The sequence below is a fragment of the Apteryx mantelli genome, chromosome 10, assembly GCF_036417845.1.
Source record: "Apteryx mantelli isolate bAptMan1 chromosome 10, bAptMan1.hap1, whole genome shotgun sequence".
Lineage (NCBI taxonomy): Eukaryota > Metazoa > Chordata > Aves > Apterygiformes > Apterygidae > Apteryx > Apteryx mantelli.
Window position 1 is genome coordinate 20477102 of NC_089987.1, and position 22240 is coordinate 20499341.

Sequence of the window (22240 nt, forward strand, 5' to 3'; positions counted from 1 at the left end):
CACCATGACATTGTTCCTGATTGCTGTCTGCACATCTTGAGTGGATGTTGTGCTGGAGATTCAGTTCAGAAAATATTATTCTTACATAGCATTAAAAACACATCTTCCCCAGTGGACAATTCTTAAAATGACTCCGCTACATCAAAACTCAAATTTAATGACTATCACAGGGACAACTCTTCCAGTCAAATGGGAAAGATGGTGGCAGATATCTTGGATGGTTCTCTTCACAGCAGGTCAGTCATACTTCAGCTTCTGAAACAAGAAAGCATCATATAAAGTGTAATAACAGACCCATGAAGAAAGCTCTCTTTTGGGAAAGAGTGTTCTGCAACTCCTGACCTGTTAACTATTTTTAGATCCCTGGTTGTACATTTGAAACTAACTTGGAACAAGCACTAGTGGAAGTATATTTGTGTCACCCAGAAGAAAGATCATGTCATCATTTCAGTACTCAATCAAAGCTCCACAGGCATACCCCACAGGGGGAGCAGCATGCATGCACTGGGAGCTTGCCCACTGCTCTGGCACTTACCACTTCATGGTAAGCAGCTTCAGAGCATGACTGTACTCCATGTGACAGTTCTTGGGGGCTGCAAAGCACTACAATCTCATGAGCGCTGATCATTTATTTTCACAAGACCTCCAAAGCCAGTTGTCTTGTACAGTTCTTGCATTTCCCTGATGTATCTTTTGGACTGAACTAACACTCTAATAATGTTGGTCTCATTATGCAGGTATGGATTGATGCAGCCACTCAAATATTTTACTCCTTAGGAGCTGGGTTTGGAGTTTTAATTGCGTTTGCCAGTTACAATAAGTTTGACAACAACTGTTACAGGTATGATAGCCTATTCTTTCATTACTGCCTCAGAACAATATTATTTTACTCTATAACTACAGCTAGAATAAGTATTTAGATATCTTTTTATCTTCAGTCATTTATTAATGATGGTCAATCTTGTGTGGACATCGCGACCAACCCAAAACTTGAATCTCTGTCTTCCTTACTGAAATCTTAGCAACAGGAGCCTGCCAAGATTTCTGCTGTACTACAAAACAGAATGGGATTAAGTTTAGACTTTAGGCAGCTGTGTAAACTGTACTTGTGTTTATCTTTCAAAAGTACCACTAAAAGCAACAGTGAACGTGGGATGGAATCTTACTGGTCCAGAAACTAAAAACCACGATTCCAGTTTCCAGAAGTGTTTTCATGCTTTGGGGTTATGTTTCTGATATTTTATGTTGGGATCTAATTTAAGAAGGCAGTTTAAATCAATTCAATTTATAAGTGTTTTGCTGAATCACTGCCATGGAAATTCAGCCAGAGCTACTTTGGTGCTCTGCACCTTCAGAGAACTTCTAACATTTAAAAGTTTTGTTATCATTCCATTTTGGAATGAAAGCAAGTATTCTTTAAAAATTTCCCATGAAATATAAATTCAGAAAGTACACGTATTATAGACACATTGTGAACTAAGCAATGACAAAAAATGTTAAAGTGGAAAGGTGGAGGAGAAGAAATGGACTTGAATTGCTTTGACTGGATCCAAAGCCAAAATCATGGAATATTTCCGCTGACTTCAGTAAGCTTTGTACTCAACCCAGAATGACTGTAGGTTACCAGCTGATCAGTCAGACTAGGTGATTTACTAAGGATAACCCTTTGGATAGAAGCTAGTCATATCAGTCTTCCAATATGACATTTATTGTCTCCCGCAAATAATTCTGCATTACTCTCATACAGAACAAAATTATGTGGGAAGCTGCTATTTGACTAATTTTGCTCCTAAATTAAAAGACATAGGTGTGAAACAAAGAAAACACCACAGGCAATACATGAAATCATATTATTTTGTTCTTAGCTTATTATATTTGCCCAGTGTTGCTTTATCGGCCTTGCCTTCCCTGTATGAGTAATGCACGGTTTCATAAAATAGTGTTTCTATTCTAACAATAAAAGCACACTTTAATTCAATAATGCAAAACACTTAAAACACCTGTAAATACCCTTCTTTTGGTAAAATAACCATAGAACATGCTGATATTATCTTAATTATGTTCAAAATGCTTTCTTGTAACAGAATAAATTGGAAAAGTACTGTGTTTCCAAGTAAAGGCCACAGCTCACCACTATACTCTCCCATCTATACCTCAACACACCTTCTGTGAGAGAAATAACGTCAGTAATGCAAGCTAGAGTAACAAGACTGAAAATCAGAGCCAGAAAATATGAAAATCTGCACCTACGAGTGCACCTACGAGTGAGCCCCCGGTATTTTGCATGTAAAACTATCTCAGCTCAGTTTATAAAGAGTTGATCGCTTGATCCACTCAGTGACTAATTGAAAAGAAACATTACTCACTTGCATGAGGCCTTTTTGAGTTGCGGGAAACAAGAAATACTGTCATCACCTTATCAGTGACAAATATCTAGCAATCTTCTTTAATAACTGAAAAGAATTTGAGTTTATGGGTCCAATTTGATCCCTCTTGATCCTGCAGCCTTCCCATGGGGGAACATTTTAATGAGAAGTGCAGGACATACTAAATTCTTCAATGCTATTAAAATATAGTAATATCCAGAAGAGGATAAAGCTTGGTATATGGCACCTATGTTGACAGGAAGGGTAACTGATGATAGGAAATAATATTTACTTTTTTTTTACTTTTTTATTTTTATTACAGCTCTGTTTGGCATCACTGATGTTCACAGAGGCATGTCCTCTGTTCTAAAGGTCATATCCAGGCAAAGACTACATATTAGTCCATCTAACCCGTGCGGTGTCATCTAAATTAGAGACAGTTGGTCCACTCATCATAGCACAGTATGCTGATACAAGCTTTTGATCATCAGGATAATTGCTTGATTATCACTTTCACCAGAATCTTCCTATCACTATAACATAATTCTCATCTAGTTCTTAAAGTTTTTTTTTCACTGGCATCTTCTTTTCTCCATCATATTTAGGGACGCTTTGCTGACTAGTACCATTAACTGTGTCACAAGCTTCATCTCAGGATTTGCAATTTTCTCCATATTGGGCTACATGGCTCACGAGCACAAAGTTAAAATTGAGGATGTAGCCACTGAAGGTAGGAAGTGAATTTTACACTAGTTTTACCACTTTTCTTCCACCATTTATTGCAAATATGTTTACATTTGTTTCAAACAAGGAGGTGAAAGATCTCATGGAAGTCACCTGAAAGATTACTTGGGCACTAAAAACCTGCATTTAATTACCTTGCTGAAATGCAAATTGTAAGTGGTATTGATTCATCTCAGCTCTACTGAACTGAGGATCCCCTGACATCTTGTCCTTCACAAGACCAGCCTGTGCAGCAAACAGGCCTTCACTGCTGCACAGTATCTGGGGAAAACGCTGCTGTGCAGTGCTGTAGGTTACTGCTTTTAAATGGTTCTGGGTGAGCTTAGCTGCAGTCTTTTCCCTGGTAACAGGCCACCCACCATTTCTGTTCCCATCTCTCTTTCATCATATCCAAAAATTCTCCTTCCAAACAGTGGACTGCCTGTCCACAGCGTTCCTTTTTCACCACACAGCTGAAAAATAGCTAGTAAGGTTTAGTGAGCTCCTGTCTCAAGGCTTTGAGGGTATGAATCGCATAAAAAACATGAGAAGTGTAAGAAAGATTGGATAGATTCATATACTCAAAACTGTCTTGCAAAGTACATTATTAAAATATTTCAGATCTTTTTTCAGTATAACACAATTTTTTGTTCCAAGTATGACAAACTACTCACAGACTAGGATGTATACTAACATAACAGTCAACTTCATCATAATTTATCTTGTTAAAATGAACACTTTTGAGAAGTTAAGAAACACTTTGAGAAGTTTAGTAAACTAAATATCACTTAGAAGTTTGGGGGTTTTTTTCTTTTCCTATTTCAGGAGCTGGTTTAGTTTTCATCCTTTATCCAGAGGCAATTTCAACTCTTTCAGGATCTACATTTTGGGCTGTGGTATTCTTCATCATGCTCCTTACTCTTGGCATTGACAGTTCTGTGAGTATTCTTCCTTCTAGCTATGCTGGGGTTTTTTTTACTGTTATCTTCTATAATAACTGAAGAGGTATCAGTCTTAAATAGGGGGGTTGCTACATTTCAAATAAATTTTCTGTATACTCCTTGAAACTGTTTTCCCAGTCACAGCCAACATACCAATGACATTACTCTTGGCAGCATATTTAAAGACTCATGTTATTTAAGAGGTTTAGGAAGAGATCAGATAATTTACAAGCCAGCAGACAATACTCACTGTTTCTTTTCTTCTTTTTTTTTTTAATGACCTTAGGTAGGGCCTGTTCATCAACAATTACTACTATTTAAATGGTACGATCCAAGAGCACTGCTATGAACTGCTATTACTACCACAAACTTGCAGCAAGATTTTGAACCCCACTTGTATAAGGTGGCACAGTAACACATGGATTGGTTTCTAGAAGAGATTTTCACACGTGCTGAAAATCTATTGAAAATGCAGACAATAGCTAATGATAGCCTCATCTTTTTTCTTTAGACTATCCATGATAGTGAATTTACTGTAAATGTAATCACTATTAATAATCACACCAGATTTTTTCTACACTGGTTTCATTTCACTTATTTTACTCAAAAATGTCTAATCTACATAAAACAAAGGCTGAACTGAAGACTAAAACATCTATGTTTGCACAGCAAGGGAATAACATTAAAGAACTAGCAGCAAGAAGATTTACTTCATTTTCCAGTTAAATTCAGCATTAGGTTTGGTTTTCTGGCTGTCACTCAGCACTAAAGAGCATTTCCTCTTTCTACAGTGATGACTGTACCATGGTATTCAGGATCACAGAAACTTTAGCCATACAGAAAATATGCTAAGTACCCTAACAGTCTTTGTACTGCTTTGTTCTTGCCAAAGACGCATCCAGACATCCTGTAATATTTAGCTTAAAAGTTGTTTTATTTGGGGGAAAAACAAATGGGGTCTTCAAAGAACATTGCCATGAACAAATATTCATCATGTTTAATAGGGTGGCACTTCACTATTCTAAAACATAAAAGCCTCTTGTGTAGTTCAGAATATATACAGCTGATCTAGGAATCTGTTGCTGAAAAAAAATACTTTTTCTATTGCTTGCAACCTCAGAAAACTTTGTTCATTTTCTAGAACAAGGATGGGAAAGAAAGAACTGGCAGGGAAAAGAGCAAAACTGAAAAAAAAAAGGTAAAAAAAGGTTGCAGAAGGAAGCTTTGATCATCACTGGCAAATAGCTGAATGAGATCTTTTGGAGTGAGATGTGAGCTGCAAAGTTCCGATCCAGGTCTAAATGTTTCTCAAGTGTTTGGATTTTTGGATTCTAGCTCAGACTCATTAAAGTTTGGCTTAATCTTTACACTAAGATCCTTATTCAAAAGATTGAGGCAAGATCATATCTGGGTTTCTACTTTGGCCATTTTTCAACTATAAGCAACTATGAAGGCTGGAAAAGAAAGATTTAGCATACTTCCAGTATGCTAAATGTAAGTGACTAGCAGAAACGGGGCAGAATTAAAATACAGACAAGTTTTTACATCCCATTTAACTTTGCTAGTGCAGTAAATTTAAGGCTGTAATACATTTGAGTGAATGAAGACATAGGGTTTTAGACTGTAGAACTCTTGCTAAGGAAGAAAAAAAAAAAATCTTGCAGAGCTAACTAAAATACTATGAGCTGATAAAATGACGAAATTTTTCCCCTTCTTGCTAGCCCAAACTAAAGATGAAGAATAATACATGAATACTTTTACTCATGCATATAAACCTGCACTGGCCCAGAAATACAGATGTCTGTACAAAAATGGAATTTGCAAAATGCTTAAGGAAAGCAAAATCTGATCACGCCAGTGTTGGCAAACAGCAATGAAAAGGACAGGAAACAGAACAAGTGGTGTTTGCAAACACAGTGTTTGTGGTAGGTATCTGGCTTGGCTTGCCAGGGAAAACAAACACCTGGAATAAGCACAGCCATACAGTAAGAAGTGGCCCTTAGCCAAGAGAACCCAAAGGGTCTCTTTCCATTTCCAATTTCTCCAAGTCTGTTAAAGTGCCAGTGTGGTAACCATCTCTGAGAACGTCAAATATTAATCTACCTTTAACTGTATTCACAGATGCCACCCCCACAACATCAGTGAATAAAAGCCAAGACTAGGTTTCGGGCCCTTTCACTTGTGAATGTTAGTTTCCTTCAAAAACAACCAACCAACCCACCCACAAAAACCACACCCTGCTCCACCACCCCCAGCCATTTGGCTCTGGATTGGAATCACTCCTTCTGTAAAGACAATTCGCAGCTACGGATTCCAAGGAGAGGCGTCGCTTTCTCCAAATTCTTACAGGAAAAGGCCAGAATATGCCAGTGTCTGCTAACCAACTACTGTACTGCACCAAGCACTCCAGGTTTTGTCATGCTCTTTCAGCAAGAGAAAGAGGAGGGAATCCAGTCTTCCTGAAGGATTCTAAAATATTAAATAAGTTTGTTCATCATTATGAGGAGGCTTGTATTCATTTTCACAGAACTTCTTGGTGGAGGAGGGGCAGAATGCTTTCACTAATATAAAGAAAATAAAATTCAAAACAACCTATATAATAGCAATTTCAATGAAAACTTGGAAAGTACATTTAATGTATTTTTTTAAAAAAGAAAATAGAAAAGCTAATGTTCAGCATTTACTTCTAGAAAGCAAAGTAAAATTCCTTCATGGAGTAAACAGAAAAATGAAATCATGCTTACTACCTAGTGACATCTCCTGGTCTGTGTCAGACTGGATTTGGATAATCAATGGCTAAAATGAATCTTTGCTCAATAGATTTTCCCCAGGTTCTCGTTCTCTCTCTCTCTCAAAAATCTCTGAAGGAGTTAGATCAGTTAAGCTACCAGTTTTTCCCCAGGTATTCTCTATGTACTAGCCCAGGGAGGCAGCAAAGGGTCAGTACAGAGTATGGCAACCAAGCCACCAACCACGGCACTCTGTCCAGTTCTGACCGCATCCTCAGCTCTCTACCCATGAAAAATAAGTTGTACTTCAGCATGCCAGTGTCGTAAGGCTGCAAGGTCAGAAACCATACAGAGTTTAGGAATGAATTACAATCTGATTTACATTCTTTGATCTGTATTTCGACTGTGTGTCAATCCTGTTTAACCAGAGCTCCTGCCTTCCTTTCCTCAGATGGGTGGAATGGAAGCTGTCATCACTGGCTTGGCAGATGATTTCCAAATTCTCAAGCAGCACAGAAAGCTCTTCACCTTCGGTGTTTCTTTTGGCACTTTCCTACTTGCCCTTTTTTGTATCACCAATGTAAGTACAACAAAAGTTTCCATCAGCAAGCTACCTTAAAAATGCAGTTAACCCCATCAGATAGAAATACATGTGTCCCAGGCAGCCCTACTTTTTGCTATTGATAAATTTAATTCTTAACCAACTTCATGGCCAGTCTCTTAATTTTGAGTCTTACCTACCATAATGCTTCTCTGGTCTTTTTTGCACAAGATTATTAGCTATTAACTGAACCCACAAGCATCCATTCCAAAGAAGTTTGTGCAATCCTGGTGTTATTTTATCATGTTCAATGGAACTGTGTTGAGCATTTATTCCTGTGTGAGGAACTATGGATTTTCAAGTGATCATGTCCTTTGTCACCTGCCTAGTCTCTTCTTGAAGCAAACAAAATTTACTAACAGAAGCATTTACTTCTTGTGAAAGCGGAGTTTAGAATAACAATCTCCTCTCCCTCCCATATGTTCCTTAATGTACCTAGAGCTGATCTCCTACTACTAACACCATAAAAAGCACATTGATAACCTATCCTGAAAATCTAGTGTACTGCATTTATCACAACCATCTCCCGAGGTTTTCTTCATCCTGAATCATTTGCCTCATCAGGCTTTTGACAGTTAATTGAAGAATGAGGATCACAATGTTCTAGGTCAGATGTCCTGCAGTGAGAGCGTCTTCCTATTTTTGACAAAAAGGCAAAAAGCCCTGTAGGCAAAGACGTCAAAAGTGTCAGAAAATATGCTAAATTTGAGGTTGCCACAATGAAAGTAGATGTGCTCAAACCTCTCTTCTTCCCCCGGAATGGTTTCCAGATCTATTATTGAAATTACTGAAATGGCATAAGTTTACAGGTTGACAAAGCTCTTTTTATACTAAAAGAATACCTCAATAACTTTACTATAGTTTCCTCACACTGGAAAGCATTTGAGAAATGAAAAACATATATCATATTTTAAATATCTGTCCTTTTAATACCATGCTGTCCCTATTGTTATCTAAAGAACTGGACATGCTCCTTCCTTCTTCAAATGTTCAATTGGGGTAAAAAAATTCTAAAGTATGAGAGAAACTCAGTGGGCAAGAGCCTAAACAGGTGCTCCTGAACAGGTAAGAGCCTGAGATCCTAAACAGGTGCCAATAGGTGCAATTCCACTGCCTTGAAGGGAGCTAAAGCAGTTAAAGATAGCAATTGAGCTCTTTCCGATAATGGCACCTACGCAGGATGGAGTTCAGCTAGCCAGCCGCAATGCACTGAACTGCCCAGACTTGTTCAAATGTATTGCTTCACCTAACTGAAGAACATTTCTAACACGTACATAAAACACAAAGAAAAACCCTTGTGATACCATCATATTAAAATAATCTGTTTGATTTTGCCCGCTGAAATCTTGAGGCTGTATTTCCAAAACATGTTTTTTACATAATTGTATTTGTTATTCACTTTGCTAGGCTTTGACAGCAGAGGCATTCATTTAGAGCAGGTGTAGAACAAAAATAAGCAGGTCAAACTGAAATGCCATTCAACAAACCCACATTTTCTTTCTAACACAACAACAAAGTTCATTCAGTTTTCAGATGAGTCTCCACAACTAAAAATCAAGACAAGGGTTAAATACTGTTCTCTGTTCTTGCAAATATGCACATCTATTTCCAAAAGATCATGTTTTTAATCAGCAAAAAAAGAAAATATTGATTGATTGCACAGATGAAAGTCACCTAGAAAGCTAAATAGCATAAGTGCTATTTATACCATTGATAAAAGATATACAAAATAGAAAAATTAGAAACAGAAAATAATTCCTTTCCCTCCTCTTCTGAACAGGCATATTCAGATTAAATTTGGTTGTAAAAAGAATTTTATCAAAATCTACCTCAACTGCAAGCATTGTAGTTATTTACATGCATCTTAAAACACTTTGTTCAGCTTCATTTTGAAACAAGTAAACACACCACACTCTTCCATTCCTCTTAAGCCCACACTCAATAAAACAAGCAGTAATTTACACAAATCCCTACCATATTGTAAAAATGAGGTAAAATGTAGTTAAATTCTGTCTAGAAAGCAATTAAGCAAGACTTTAGTAAACGCAATTACAGTTCTCAGTCACAAACTGCAGAGACATGCTTTTGTCAAGGAAGATGATGTGGGTTGCTGTCTCCGCCGAGCAAAGGGTGGCTAATGCTGCGGCCACCGAGGTGGTTAACAATGCAGGGCAAAGCTGCCCTGTTCCCAGGCTGCCTGGGGACAAAGACTTCACGTGCAACCGCTCCCTCTGCGGCAACAGGGAAAGAGGGAGATGTGGGCATGCAGGTGAACAGAGCCAGTCTAGGACTGCACATTCAAGGGACTACAGAATAACTGGCCTTCAGAAGAAATTGAGTGATAATGGCTCGTGGAAACTCTTGTAGCACTCCAATCCTGTCTGTAATTTAAGATCTTCATTAACTGCTGTAGACAGGCCCAGCATCCCAAGCTGCTGAGCATGCCGCCAAACAGGCAGGGCATCCAACTTCCAGTGAAAACACCCCAAGTGCCAAAAGGCTCATTAATCAAGCTACACCGCGTTTCCCAGTTCAGCGAAGATGTAGGTGAAAGAAAGCCTATATAAAAGAGCTGCAAATATGATTCCACTATTTGGTATGCAAATAAGAACCTACGTTTGCGGCATCTGCTCCATATTAGAATACTTACGATATTTCAAGCAAAGCAGATTTCTGCTAACTAGAAACTAAACTACTAAAGTGATTTCATTTGTGACTTTGTTTTAATGCATGTTTTAACTCCCCAATGCTAGGGTGGAATTTATGTGCTCACACTTCTGGACACATTTGCAGCTGGGACTTCTATATTGTTTGCTGTTTTAATGGAGGCAATTGGAGTTTCCTGGTTTTATGGTAAGCATTTCATTTTGCACCTGCAAAACCTTTTCTAAAATTCCAGCTGTGCTCATGATAGGCTTGCATGTTGTTTTAAGAGAAAACAATGTAGCCTTGTACACAGGAAAGCATGACAAGCCAGGTTTCATACAGCGATTTTCATCTAATTTACAAATAGTGACAGGAATGCAGATGTTCAGTGGGCCAAATTCTGAAACTCGGCACAAAGCCAAAGAAAACCGCCTTGTGAAGATGACTGCAAAGGGAAGAAAATGCTATCCATCTTGCCAGTACTCTGCAGCTGCTAACATAGCTGACGACTTGCAGTGGCAGGTTTATACCCCTCGTGGTTTCAAAGCAAGTGGGTTAGCCTAAATACAGATTCTCCTGTTCCTCCTTTCCATGATTTCCCCAGGGCCAATCCCAAGCCTACATGCAATAGAAAGACAACAGTTTGTCTTTACAAACTTGTAATAATTTCTATATTAGTCCCTTTAGTTTGAGACAATATTATAAAACACTCCAGCAGAATCTATCTTATTTCACTGCATGATATGGAATATCCAGCAACACCCTAGAAATCCTAGAAATAGAATTAACATATGCCACAAAAAAGGAGTCAAGTAAAAGGTTTTATCCTCAGTATGACAGGCTCTAGGAATACTCAGTTCACCTCTGGTATTAGGATGGAATCACTCTGTGCAAACTAGATATGCTATGGTATCCTGAAAAAAATATATAACTTAACTGTTAAGTCTCAGAAGATGCGCCCAGCTTCCTTAATAATTACTCTGGCTTATTTTGTCCTTAATATTTTTCTCCTCCCTAAAGAAGTAACATAAACAAAAAGCAACACATTAGATACGTAAGTCTTGTAAGAAAGAAAAAAATTATTTTTTCTTTCCCGCTGTATAAAATAACCACAATATTAGCAAACAGCCACTACCACTTCTCTAAACCCATATGAATGCACTTGTGTCACCTTAGTGGAAAAAAACATTGAAATTGTGCATTAAGCACAATTTGGCAAAATAGTGGGACATCGAGTCTGCCCGAGCTCAGTCTTTAACCTCCAGAAACTTCAGTCTTGTGAAGAACTGTCCTGTGTTGTCTAATTTCACCAAGGCAAAAACCCACAATCCTGTGCTATAAGTGACAAGAAAGCTGACTACTACTATTCCCAAAGCAGCAAAACAAAAAGGTTAAACTGCACATTGCTTACAGGAAAAATATTTCAAGACTCAACTAAGCCTGATTATAAAGTTACAAAAGAGAGTGAGAGTGTAAGAGAAAGCCTGGCCTGTGGTGTTCTACCTATCCCTATTCAACATTGAATAGGTGAGGAGTTTCTGATACTTGGACCAGGGTTTCAAACATTTCCATTCCCTCCTTCCCCCCACAACCTAAAGGACAGATTTAGTGTTTAAAACGTCATCTATCACATAAGAAGATATGGGGATTCCACCTCCAGAACAGTGGAAATTACAAAATGTTGTTAATCACCAAATCATGCAGAAAAAAAAAATCGGGCACAATTAGGTCAGTCTGAATTAGGCATATCTTGCTAAAGAAATGGTAAAAAACATTTTTTCTTTCTTTCGGGGAGGATGCTATCAGTTCTTCATCCTGTCACAGAGTTAGTAAAATTATAAGGACTCCAAAAGAATATCTCATTTTCTTCAAGCTGAATTTTCTGGATTTCCTCCAAAGATCCCATATAGTCACCTTGAATATTAAAGTGAACAGCCCTACAGTATGGCACCAGAGAATTTCTCCAGTATGTAAATATTCTCCAAAAAACACAATCTTTAATTTGCAAATACAAACGGTCAGCACAGCTGTCTTTGTAACCTCACTGAATGAGTTTCCAATCACCTTCACAGATACTAAGTTTTGAAAACATGCTTCCAAATTATCTTTCTAAATTCAGTACTTATCTCTCACTACCACTTGCCATTAACAGTTATGCTTATCCACTTTCAAAACCCAATACACACTCAGGCTCCTCCTTGCTGGCTTGGTTTTAAATTTGTTCTCCTCATTTTATGAGATCCTTTTCAGAAGATACTGTTTTTCCTTCAGAGGCATCATAAATATTTTGGCAATACAAAGCCAAAATCTTTTAGATAGGTAAGAGATAATCGGTTCAGCAATGCAAAATTAATCAAAAATCTGTCATTAACTCAACGACCCATCTAGGACTGAAAACCTTGGGAGGTCTTACAAGTCGGCTCACTGCAATGATCCAAACCATCGGTTGTGTCTGAAATTGTTTGCCACCAAAACTTCAGTTTAATCAACTTTCTTGGGCTATAAGTTTCTTATCTTCTCTTAATTCTCATGTCATACCTTCCTATTTTGCCACACCTCTTTTCTCTTCATTATAAGGGTTTAAAAGTCACAGCAGCCTGCAAATCCTTCTCCCCCTGAAGTCTGCACTGAACTAGCTGCTCTGATTCCCAATATGATTGTTCTCCCTCCGAAAGTCATTTGTACTCAGAGACAGTGTTTATAATTAACATGAGTCAGTCCTTAGACACTATCATTCTCGCTGCCATTTACCTCCGTCAGTCACTGACTTACCCCATCTGTACCACATCACTGTTCTTCTAGTCACTCTGTCCTGTCCCTCTCAATTAAAAACTGCTGAGGAGTGAGCGAGCTGAAGGAATGGTATCCCTGTGTAAAGCTGTTCAACCTACTAAAGCAAAATTTTTTTTAGCTTTAAAGTGCTAATTCTGTCCTCCAACATCAACATGGAGCTAGCAGCTTATCCGCTGTTTTCTCTCAAAATAAGTGAAGGCACCTAATTTTACAGGCACCTGTTTTTAATGGATGTATAAGAGCTGAACGTGGAAGAGTGATCATAGCTTAGCTTAGAAGCAGAGGTATAAAAATACCACTGTTCAGTAAGTGCGAGTTATTATCTCGCTGCTATTAAAATAGGATTTAATGTGCTTTACAATGGCTAGGTTTTGGATGTGGTTCACAGAGTAACCTGGTCAAGCTTAGTCAGGTTTCATTTATTTGTTGCAACTTCTGTCCTTCATCATCCCTTCCCTTCTTCTCTCTCCCTCTAACTGGAAAAATATCTATTCATCTGTCTTAAGCAGCTGATAGATGCTTTTACTGACACAATATGACCTGTTGCTTTATAAAAAAAAGCTTATTACAGCCTCGGGTGCTATTTAAACTGTTCTGACTGATTAAATCTGGCATTATCTCGTCCACCTTTTTTTCCTGATAGACCCCAGTTGCCTTAGTGACCCAGCAGAAACACTAAGCCAGCCTGAAGGCAGGCTCCGACATTTTGGCACAGACCAAAAAACATGGAAATTTTTATATTTACTTCACAATAAACTTATGTTCATTAGCTGCGAAGTTTCTGCTTGCAAACACCACCTGAACCTATAAGAGGAGGAGGAGCCAGTTTGTTTTAGTAGACAGGTATTTCAGTTAAGGCTGCTAGCTTGTTAGCATTTTTCCTCTTGGGCAACCCTGAGCTCACTCCTCTGATACACATGCTAAGGAAAGGCAGACAGCTCTCCCTGGGATACAAATCTGCCGTTCAGTTTCCCTTGCAGGAAAATCTCTGCTCGGTCAGAATCTCTAACATGAGCATCTCCCCGAACGACTAGAGAAAGTTCCGTACAAGTTAGCAATGATCTTCGGCCTCAATTCTATTATTTTCAGTTAGTGAAAGCCTTTCCAAAGAAAATCCTTTAGACTGAAATTTCAGCCCTTAAGGTCAATTGATCTGAAAAAATCTGAGATAAACTATTTGACTTTGCAAAAGGAAAAGAGAGAAATCAATCAAGTACTGACTGCTCTCACACATCCTTTGCTCACATGGTTTTGTATTGATACATGTGCCTGGCACAAAAGACAATGAAGACGAAGTATGATTGCACAGAATGGAAACACAAGCGAGGCAAGCACAGATCAGATCCTGGTTCTTACAGGAGAAGGTGTCAAGAGTAACTTAACACAGGTGCTAGATGTGCAACCAGGAGTGACGCTTTTCTGGATCTGCTACTTGCAATCAAGGAAGAGCTGCTCAGGGACGTGGCTACATGCAAGTCAGCAGTGTGAGCTGGCAGAGAGAAGGCTAACAGCTACTGAGCTCTATCAGCAGGAGCATAACCAGGACATTAAGTCATTCCTCCCTTTCACTTGGTACTTGCTAGATTACACCTGCAATACTGTGTCCCCTGGTCTGCACCACCAGTACAAAAATACATTAAACTCAAGATGAGTCCAGTGGAGGGCCACCAAGATGGTCGGGGGACTGAAGCACACGTCCTCTCAAGAAAGGCCAAGAGAACCGGACTTGTTGAGCTTGGAGAAGGCTTAGGGAGGACCTGGTAGCAGCCTTCCAGGACATACAAGGAAGGTTTTGAAAAACAGAGCCAGGTTTTTCACTTAGGTGCGTGATAGGAGGACAAAAGACAATGGTCATAAATTGAAGGGCTAAAGAGAAGGGCTAAAAAGACTTCTCTAACAGAGTAATTGCTATTAATAGTTCTTATTATTTTCTTATTCAGTGTAGTTAATTTGATTTACTGGTTTTACTTAAGTCGATAAATTTAAATTTACTGGTTTCATTTAAATTCGTTTAAATACAGCATTATTACTATTTTTAACTTTCCAGATTGAAAAAAAAAATCCAAGGTTAGAAAAGAATACTATGCATCACATCAGTGTGCAGAGTCAAGCAAGACAGGAGGAGAAAGCAACACATACAAAAATTGCCTGTAGGGCTCCAGATGAGTGTCAGAGCCATGACACTAGTTTTTGGAAACATGCCCTTAAAATATTTCTGCTATAGCCGCTGAGCAATTTCACCTCAGGGCCAGGAACTGCACCGGAGCTTCTGTGCAACTGAGCACAGCAAAATGACTTGCTGAGGTCTTCAGGCAGACAGGGCGCAAGGTATTGGCAATGTCTAGACTTTCATCCCATCTGAACTCTGATCTCTCCATCACTGAGCTCAAAGAACATTGTTCCACTATTAGGAGGATAACTTGCATTTATAGCCAAATCTATTTTTCACTTTCTTCTTAATCAGTTCTTTATTGCTTATTGATTTAATACCCTTGACACAGCAGTATGATTTACAGATAGAATAGGCCAAATTTTCTGTGCTGTTTAATGAGCAATTACATACCCAGAGAGACATACCCAAGCAGCTTCAATGTTTACATAATTCAGAAATTACACTGAAATTCTCTTTGGGGTTAGTGTATTGAACCAGAATCCGATCATAAACTCTAAGTATACGTTAGTTTTTCAGTGAAAAAGCAAGGAGACTATTTCCATACTGGCGACCAAGTCTCCAGGCAAGTAATTTGAAGTGACCGAAGGAGTCACCAACAATGTAGGCTTATCTCACAGAATCACAAGGAAACTGGGTAAACGCTTTCAAGAAATGCAGAAAGCCCAAGCACTAAGTACTGTCATATACAGTTATAGCTAAGTCCTACTTTACAGGTTGATTCTTAGGATGGTGATCTGAAAATGTATAGTGTTAAAAAAGCATGCTATTGAAAAAGCAGTCGGAGCATGGACTATTTGTTTCTTGTTCTCAGTAGAAATAGACCATAAAGCACTATCTGAGCTCTGGGTATGTCTGTCCAGGACTTCCAAAAATTTTATTCATAGGTTATCTAGTCCTTGTCTTTGACCTTCTGCACAGTGATGAATTTCACTCTCAGGATTCACTGCACTTGAAATTCAGTCACTCTAAAGTTCACAGAAGGCACTGTAAATAGAATCCGATTAAACTCAAAGAGCATTTGCAGATTGTTTCTTAGATTTTGATACCTTGCTTCACCTGTTCATAATACTGGGTAGAAAAAAAAAATAAAGAAGTTTGCACTCAAATGTCCAAAGCTGGTAAATACATTTCTGACTGAATGTAAAGGGTCAATCAAGTTGTCCTGTCTATTTAATTAAATATGTTAAATTAAATAAATGCTACTGATCTGATCCCCAGGAAGAGAAGCAACTGATGTGGTAAACTATTTACCGTATCCCTAACAAACAAGTATTGATGTCAAAAAGCAGCATTTCTGCTGGTTGCCTGGTAGGGTTCACAATTAAAGGCAAACTTGTTGAAAACATTTCTCTAGTATAATGACATATTACAAACCAGTAGTTTGACATGACACGTTACACTGATCAGACAAATACCTACCTCTGAGCCAATACCTTCCAGACTTACAGTCAGAGATTTTTTTCTTTTTAAAGACAACTCTGAGTGGGACATTTCTTCCACATTCTGATAGTAGCAGTAATCATCCAATTATAAAAAAACAATGGGAAAATAGTCTGGGCTTAGATGAAACTTTTGCAAGATAATATCTCATATCAGGAAATCCAACCAGAATAAAATTAATTAGAAAAACAAGGAAGAAACTACCATTCAAATGGATGTGGTCCTACCACTGTAAAAGGCATATTTGCTTTATATAGTTAATTATAGCCAATTGTCAGTTAATGCAGAAATATGTATTCCAAAAGATATCAAATTAAAATATTAAATTAAAAAATATTAAAGATGGAAAATGTCCCACTGGAGACTACAGTATTTCCAGAAAAGAATCAAGTCCAAAGAATGTGAATTATCATGAACTAATATTACTAGAGTAAAAAGATACATTCCTCTTACATACAGACAGCTTGAGACTGTTTTTTGCTGCAAAGCATGGAAATGCACTTGTAGACTACTCAAAATTTGTAGCCAGACCAGACTAGAGCCACTCGCAGGACACACATTATACTTGTGCTGGGCTTCCTATGGTACTCAGAGATGCAATTCATAATGCTGATTTAAATCTGTGAAGCCATAAGGAAGGAAGAGACACCCACCTGAAATGCCTCCTCTCTCTCATTCACTGCTATAGAACTCAGTATGTCCTGAGGAGCCCAGGATAGCAGACTTTTGATTTGCACACTGGCCTGAGATAGCCTGAACTATTCACTGATTTTGAAGTCACTGTCTAGATAATGTTTTTAAATAGGAGTCTGCAAAGGATCTTCCTTTGTTTTAGCTGTGGGAAGAGATTTCCACTACAGCTGTTTACACTATTTGCTCAAAAAGAGCATTTCCATTTTCCTTTTCATTTTTATACCTATTAATACTTCAACTTTCAGAAGCACTAAATTATGCAGACGTACAAACACACACACTATCAACATGAAGATACTGAAATGTGAAAAATCTCAGACCAGATACTCAAGGAACATTAAAGACTTTGGGAGAACTTGATTAATTTGAGAGGGCATTTGCAACTCTCTTTTCCTCTCTGGCCATTATCTACCACAACAGCTACATTAAATTAGTAGATATTAAGATGTGACAGCAGTGACAATTTTAGAAATTTATTTGATATAAAAGCACACTGGATACTCTAAAAGAGGCCACCTGCATCTCATTGCTATAGTTTTGTACATGCTTACGCGTAACAGAAGCGCCTACCCAGTTCCTTGAAGAGGTGATAAAAGATGAAGTGACATTTGTTATAGACATAATGCATATTCTGGGGTATTTAGTGAAACACTGAAAAAAAGGTGAGGTATGCCATTAAAGAGAGCCAATAAAGCTTCCTTTGGATAATTAGGAATTATGTCAATCTACTTCTTTATTAGAAACCAGTTTGTGTACAGGTCTGGGTTTTCCTTCAGTGTACTCATAAAGGAGCGCTGAGTGCTTAGGTTACAACAGTTCACAACCATAACGAGGAAAGGTGTCTCTATTTCATAACTTAACTGCTAGATATTTGTGAAATCCCCCTTTTCAATGGTAATGCTGTTTGCAACAGATCTTTAATGCTTGTGAACATTTAAGTCTTAGATATACTGAAGTCAAAGACGGATCTATTCATTGAAAGGAGACCAATGTTGTCGCCCTGTATTTCTTCTGATTTGGAAGTCATTCATTCCCACTTTTGAAAAGAGCAGCAGCTAATATTTGGGTATGCCACCAACATGACCAGCTCAGATTTATGCCAATCTGATGTTCACATCCCTTCTGTTTCCATTTACCTCATAGGTGTGGACAGATTCAGTGAAGATATCCAACAGATGATGGGCTTCAAGCCAGGCCTCTACTGGAGATTGTGCTGGAAATTTGTTAGCCCTGCTTTTTTATTGGTAAGTGTTGATAACTATTTCATCATGGAAGAAATACTAGTACATTGCTTCCTACAATATAGAGTAGGTATCAAGAGCAAGATGCTCATTGTTATCCCTGATATTGTCAGGACAAATAGAAGACAACAACAATTTAATTCTTTTTTCTCCTCCATGGCACTGATGGTATTTTATACAAAATACTTCAGTTGTGAAGGAAGAGCTAATTGTGGGTGTGGTCATCTGTTCCTTCACTTTAGCAGGCTTTGAAGGAAGTAGCTTTTCTCAGGAAACACTAAAAATTAGATTCAGACAGTGCATCCCCCAGCATCCATAGTTATTAAAAACAAATCTTTCTGCTAGAAAATAAAACCATGCAGGGATAAGAGTTTGTGCTGAGGAAAAAGGCTCTGAGGCCACCTGTGATTTAAAGTCATTAATCTTGAAATTCCCATACCACTAAATCATTGCATAATTTTACTCTCCCTTGATAGTAAACAAGGGCATGAGTGTCATAACTCAGGTTCACCACCCCTCCTCATTCTCATTTCAACTGCTACGGATTTCAGTTTAAAACCACAACCTCCTGTGGCTAGCCTCATCTTGGAAGCAAGAATAACAGAGTAATTCCAAAAAAGAGAAATTTTGTAGGGCCTAAAAATTATACAAAATGGTTAGTAAAAAAAACAGAGAGAAATTTAATGAAATAAATGTCACCACTTTATACCAAATCAAATCAGACCCATTACTTAGAATGCATCAGGTCACACTTCTCAAAGAATTTCAAATTCCTTAAGTAATAACTAAACAATGCTTACATACCAGCCTTACATAAGCACACAGAAAAAAAATTACACTTTTAATTAAAGCAATCAAATCCCAGGTTAACCTTTCCTATTTCCAGTAATTAGATGCTTTGCAGACTCTCTCACAGAGGTTCTGTGGCTAGATGGAAACTACATTTGATCCACTTTTCTGTAATCTGGATCTGCTGCTCATTACCATGCACTTGACCTTCTACTTCAAGATTTGCTCATTCTGCTTTTATTAATGGCCAGCAGATGTCAAATCAAATTGTAAACAAACCAACCATCTCTTCCTTTACACAGAGGTGTGTTGGGTAGTAAGTATGTTTCCAGACACTCAGGTTGTTCCAGATTGCAGAACACTTTCTTAAAGACAACTAACAGACTTTGCCCTCCTGCACTGAGTCAAGGTGTATTAGGATGGCAGGCTATTCTAAATTTAACAGCAATCAACAGCAGATGTTTCAGCGGATGATGTAATAACTCAAATAGTCATGCGATGAGTTACCCAGGAAGGATATTTTTCCTAATGTGCTTGGTAATGGATGTTGTATGTTCTGAAACATGGGTACTTTTATCTTTGTACAAAGTATTAAGTTCAGACTATCACCAGATTTTCTGATATTATTTTATAATAAGTTGATTGTAATTGAACTTAGCATGTGACAAGGTAAGTGCTTAATATAAAATGTGAAAAGTAACTGAAAAAAGTCAGTATCCTTTATATTTTTGTATTGATGTTTTATTACCAGACTAAAAAAAAAGTCCAAAGTGTTGGTTGTATCACTGGAGTGATAGAGAGGGACAAACACATACGCTGTTTTCATATCAACTTGATCTTTGGCTATTGCAAGTCATCTGCTCCTCCAGGTGTCTTTTCAGTAGCTCCAAACCATGTATTATTGATTATACCTATCAGTTCAGTAAGATGAAAACATTTTAGGAGTTATTTACCACTAGATTTAACTTGTCCCTTTCTCTCAAAGCCTGTATTATGTATACCACCTCTTGAGACATAACCTTTTACGTGTGCTTTGTCTCTGAACACAAAAATTGCAACAGTATACTCAGGAACACTACTTGACTAAAAATCATTCCATTTGTAATATGTGTATTAGAACACATCTTTCAATGGTAATTCATATTTCATTAGCGGACACCAAGATCCCAATTGTGGAGTGACACCTTGGAATAAGTTGTATGCAATTACTCCCAGTGGTTAGCTGTTTGAAGCGCTGAAGAGATGTATTAAATATACCTTGTAAGCTGCCTGATGTGAAAAACACACAAATGCTTCATTATATTTGGAAAAAAATTCCTAAAACGTGAACATTTGGTTGTTTTGTGCAAAGATTCAGTTCAGAACAAAACTACAATTTTACATTGGGATTGTCTCCTAGGCTTATCTGTAAATCAAAAGGTCAGGGTAAATATAGGGAAATTTGACCTCACTGATTTTAGGATATTAGTTGCATTAAAGCTGTGCTTCTTAAAGCAGTATTGATGTACCCAATATCTAAAGATAGCTCGGACAGGCTTTGATGACACAGCCTTCAGGCCCAAATTTATTGTCAATTTTTTTTTTTTTATGGCCCCAATTAATCGGTTAATTAAACATCTAGCAAGCAGGTATTAGCCTTCTCAACACTGTTCTGTAAAGAAGCTTAATATGGAGCTATAGCCTGCAGCACTTCAAACTGAGGCTGACAAGTTTTAGAAAGGGAAAAGGCTGCACCGAACATCCTTAGTTTTTGTGTACTAGGAGACTGTTAGAAGTTTAAGTTTTTAAATTCGAGCAAAGCTCTAGCAAACTAGCTAGCAAAAACCGATGTGATTCTCAGTCTAAGCTTTCAGGACGCATAAAATTTTGGGGAAAGCAGCCCCAACGCCTTCTTACAGAAGCTTATAAGTTACAGGATACAGCATAAGCGTCCTAGTGAAAGTGTAAGTGATGCATCTTTCCACCACCATAACACACATTTTCTTTCCATTTGAAAGCATTAGAACTGGGACACATCAACTTAATTATTGGGTATTGATATATTTTAAAACCTGTGGAAATGGGATCTTCATGATCCTGACTCCAGGGTATTTTTGTTACCTTTTGTATGCAGTTTTGTTATGACTGTAGGTATTCTCAAGTTTCTAAAGGACATTACAATCTTGATTTGTAGGGGAAAAGTAAATTTAAATATACCTTTTTATAGCCTATCTTTTGGTTTCTGCATTGAACACATTAGAAAAATAAAGCAAATTAAATTGACCAAAATTAACTTAATTAATAAGTGAAAGCTATAAAAATAGTCATTAGGATGAAAAAAGGCAGTCTTCTATTACTCATTAGAATTTAAAAATGCAAAATTCAAGCAAATTGATCACTTCATTTAAGCAGTAGCATTTCACAACAACTGTATGAAGCATATGGAGTGCCTCACCAAAAGAGATTGAGGCTATAAGCACCATAAACATAAATGCCAAAAAAAATTCAGTTGTAATTACTTGATATATGTAGTTTAGGATAATTTGGAAATAATTATCGTTAGGAGCTTCCCTAATGCAAAACACAATTCTCCACAAGGGGAAGGGAAATTGAGGCTATCCAGATATCTGGTATTAGGAAACATCTCCTCAGAGTGTTTTCTCAAAACTTTCTACAGCTGTATAACACCGTCCAAAAAAATCTCTAAATTAAATCAATATTTGATTAACGGGATTTCATACTATTGGTTTCCTTTAACCTGTACCTTTACTCACCTTGTGTAGCCTTTGAAAGTCCAATCTCAAGCTATAATTTGCAATTGCTAGAAGGAACAGAATATAGAGGTCCAGAGAAGCAAATCAAGGAGCTCTGCATATTGCACATAACCTGCACAGATTTAACAGGAAGGAAATGGGGTAGTACCCCACACTTTGCTTCTTGCGCCCCTGGTATACGTAACATTTCTGTTTTCCGGGCCTTAAGACCACATGACCTTTCCCCAGTAAATGTATCATGCTGGAGTTTGCATCATGCTTCTCACTGGAAAATGGGTACAAAACTTCTCTAAGAAAATGAAACCTTAGGCCTCTGGGAAACAAGGAGAAAAACAGTTCCTGAAGAGGCTTT

General features: G+C 37.8%; 1 protein-coding gene across 2 annotated transcripts in view; it reads left to right on the top strand.

Annotated features, from left to right (window-relative positions):
- Window positions 1–22240, top strand: part of SLC6A2 (solute carrier family 6 member 2) — a 74636-nt gene that overhangs the window by 46816 nt on the left and 5580 nt on the right. For both annotated transcript variants that reach the window (XM_067302912.1, XM_067302911.1), the window contains 6 exons: window positions 738–841; window positions 2972–3096; window positions 3915–4027; window positions 7211–7339; window positions 10114–10213; window positions 18249–18349. In XM_067302912.1, the coding sequence (XP_067159013.1) occupies window positions 738–841; window positions 2972–3096; window positions 3915–4027; window positions 7211–7339; window positions 10114–10213; window positions 18249–18349 (672 nt within the window). The remainder of the gene's footprint in view (window positions 1–737; window positions 842–2971; window positions 3097–3914; window positions 4028–7210; window positions 7340–10113; window positions 10214–18248; window positions 18350–22240) is intronic.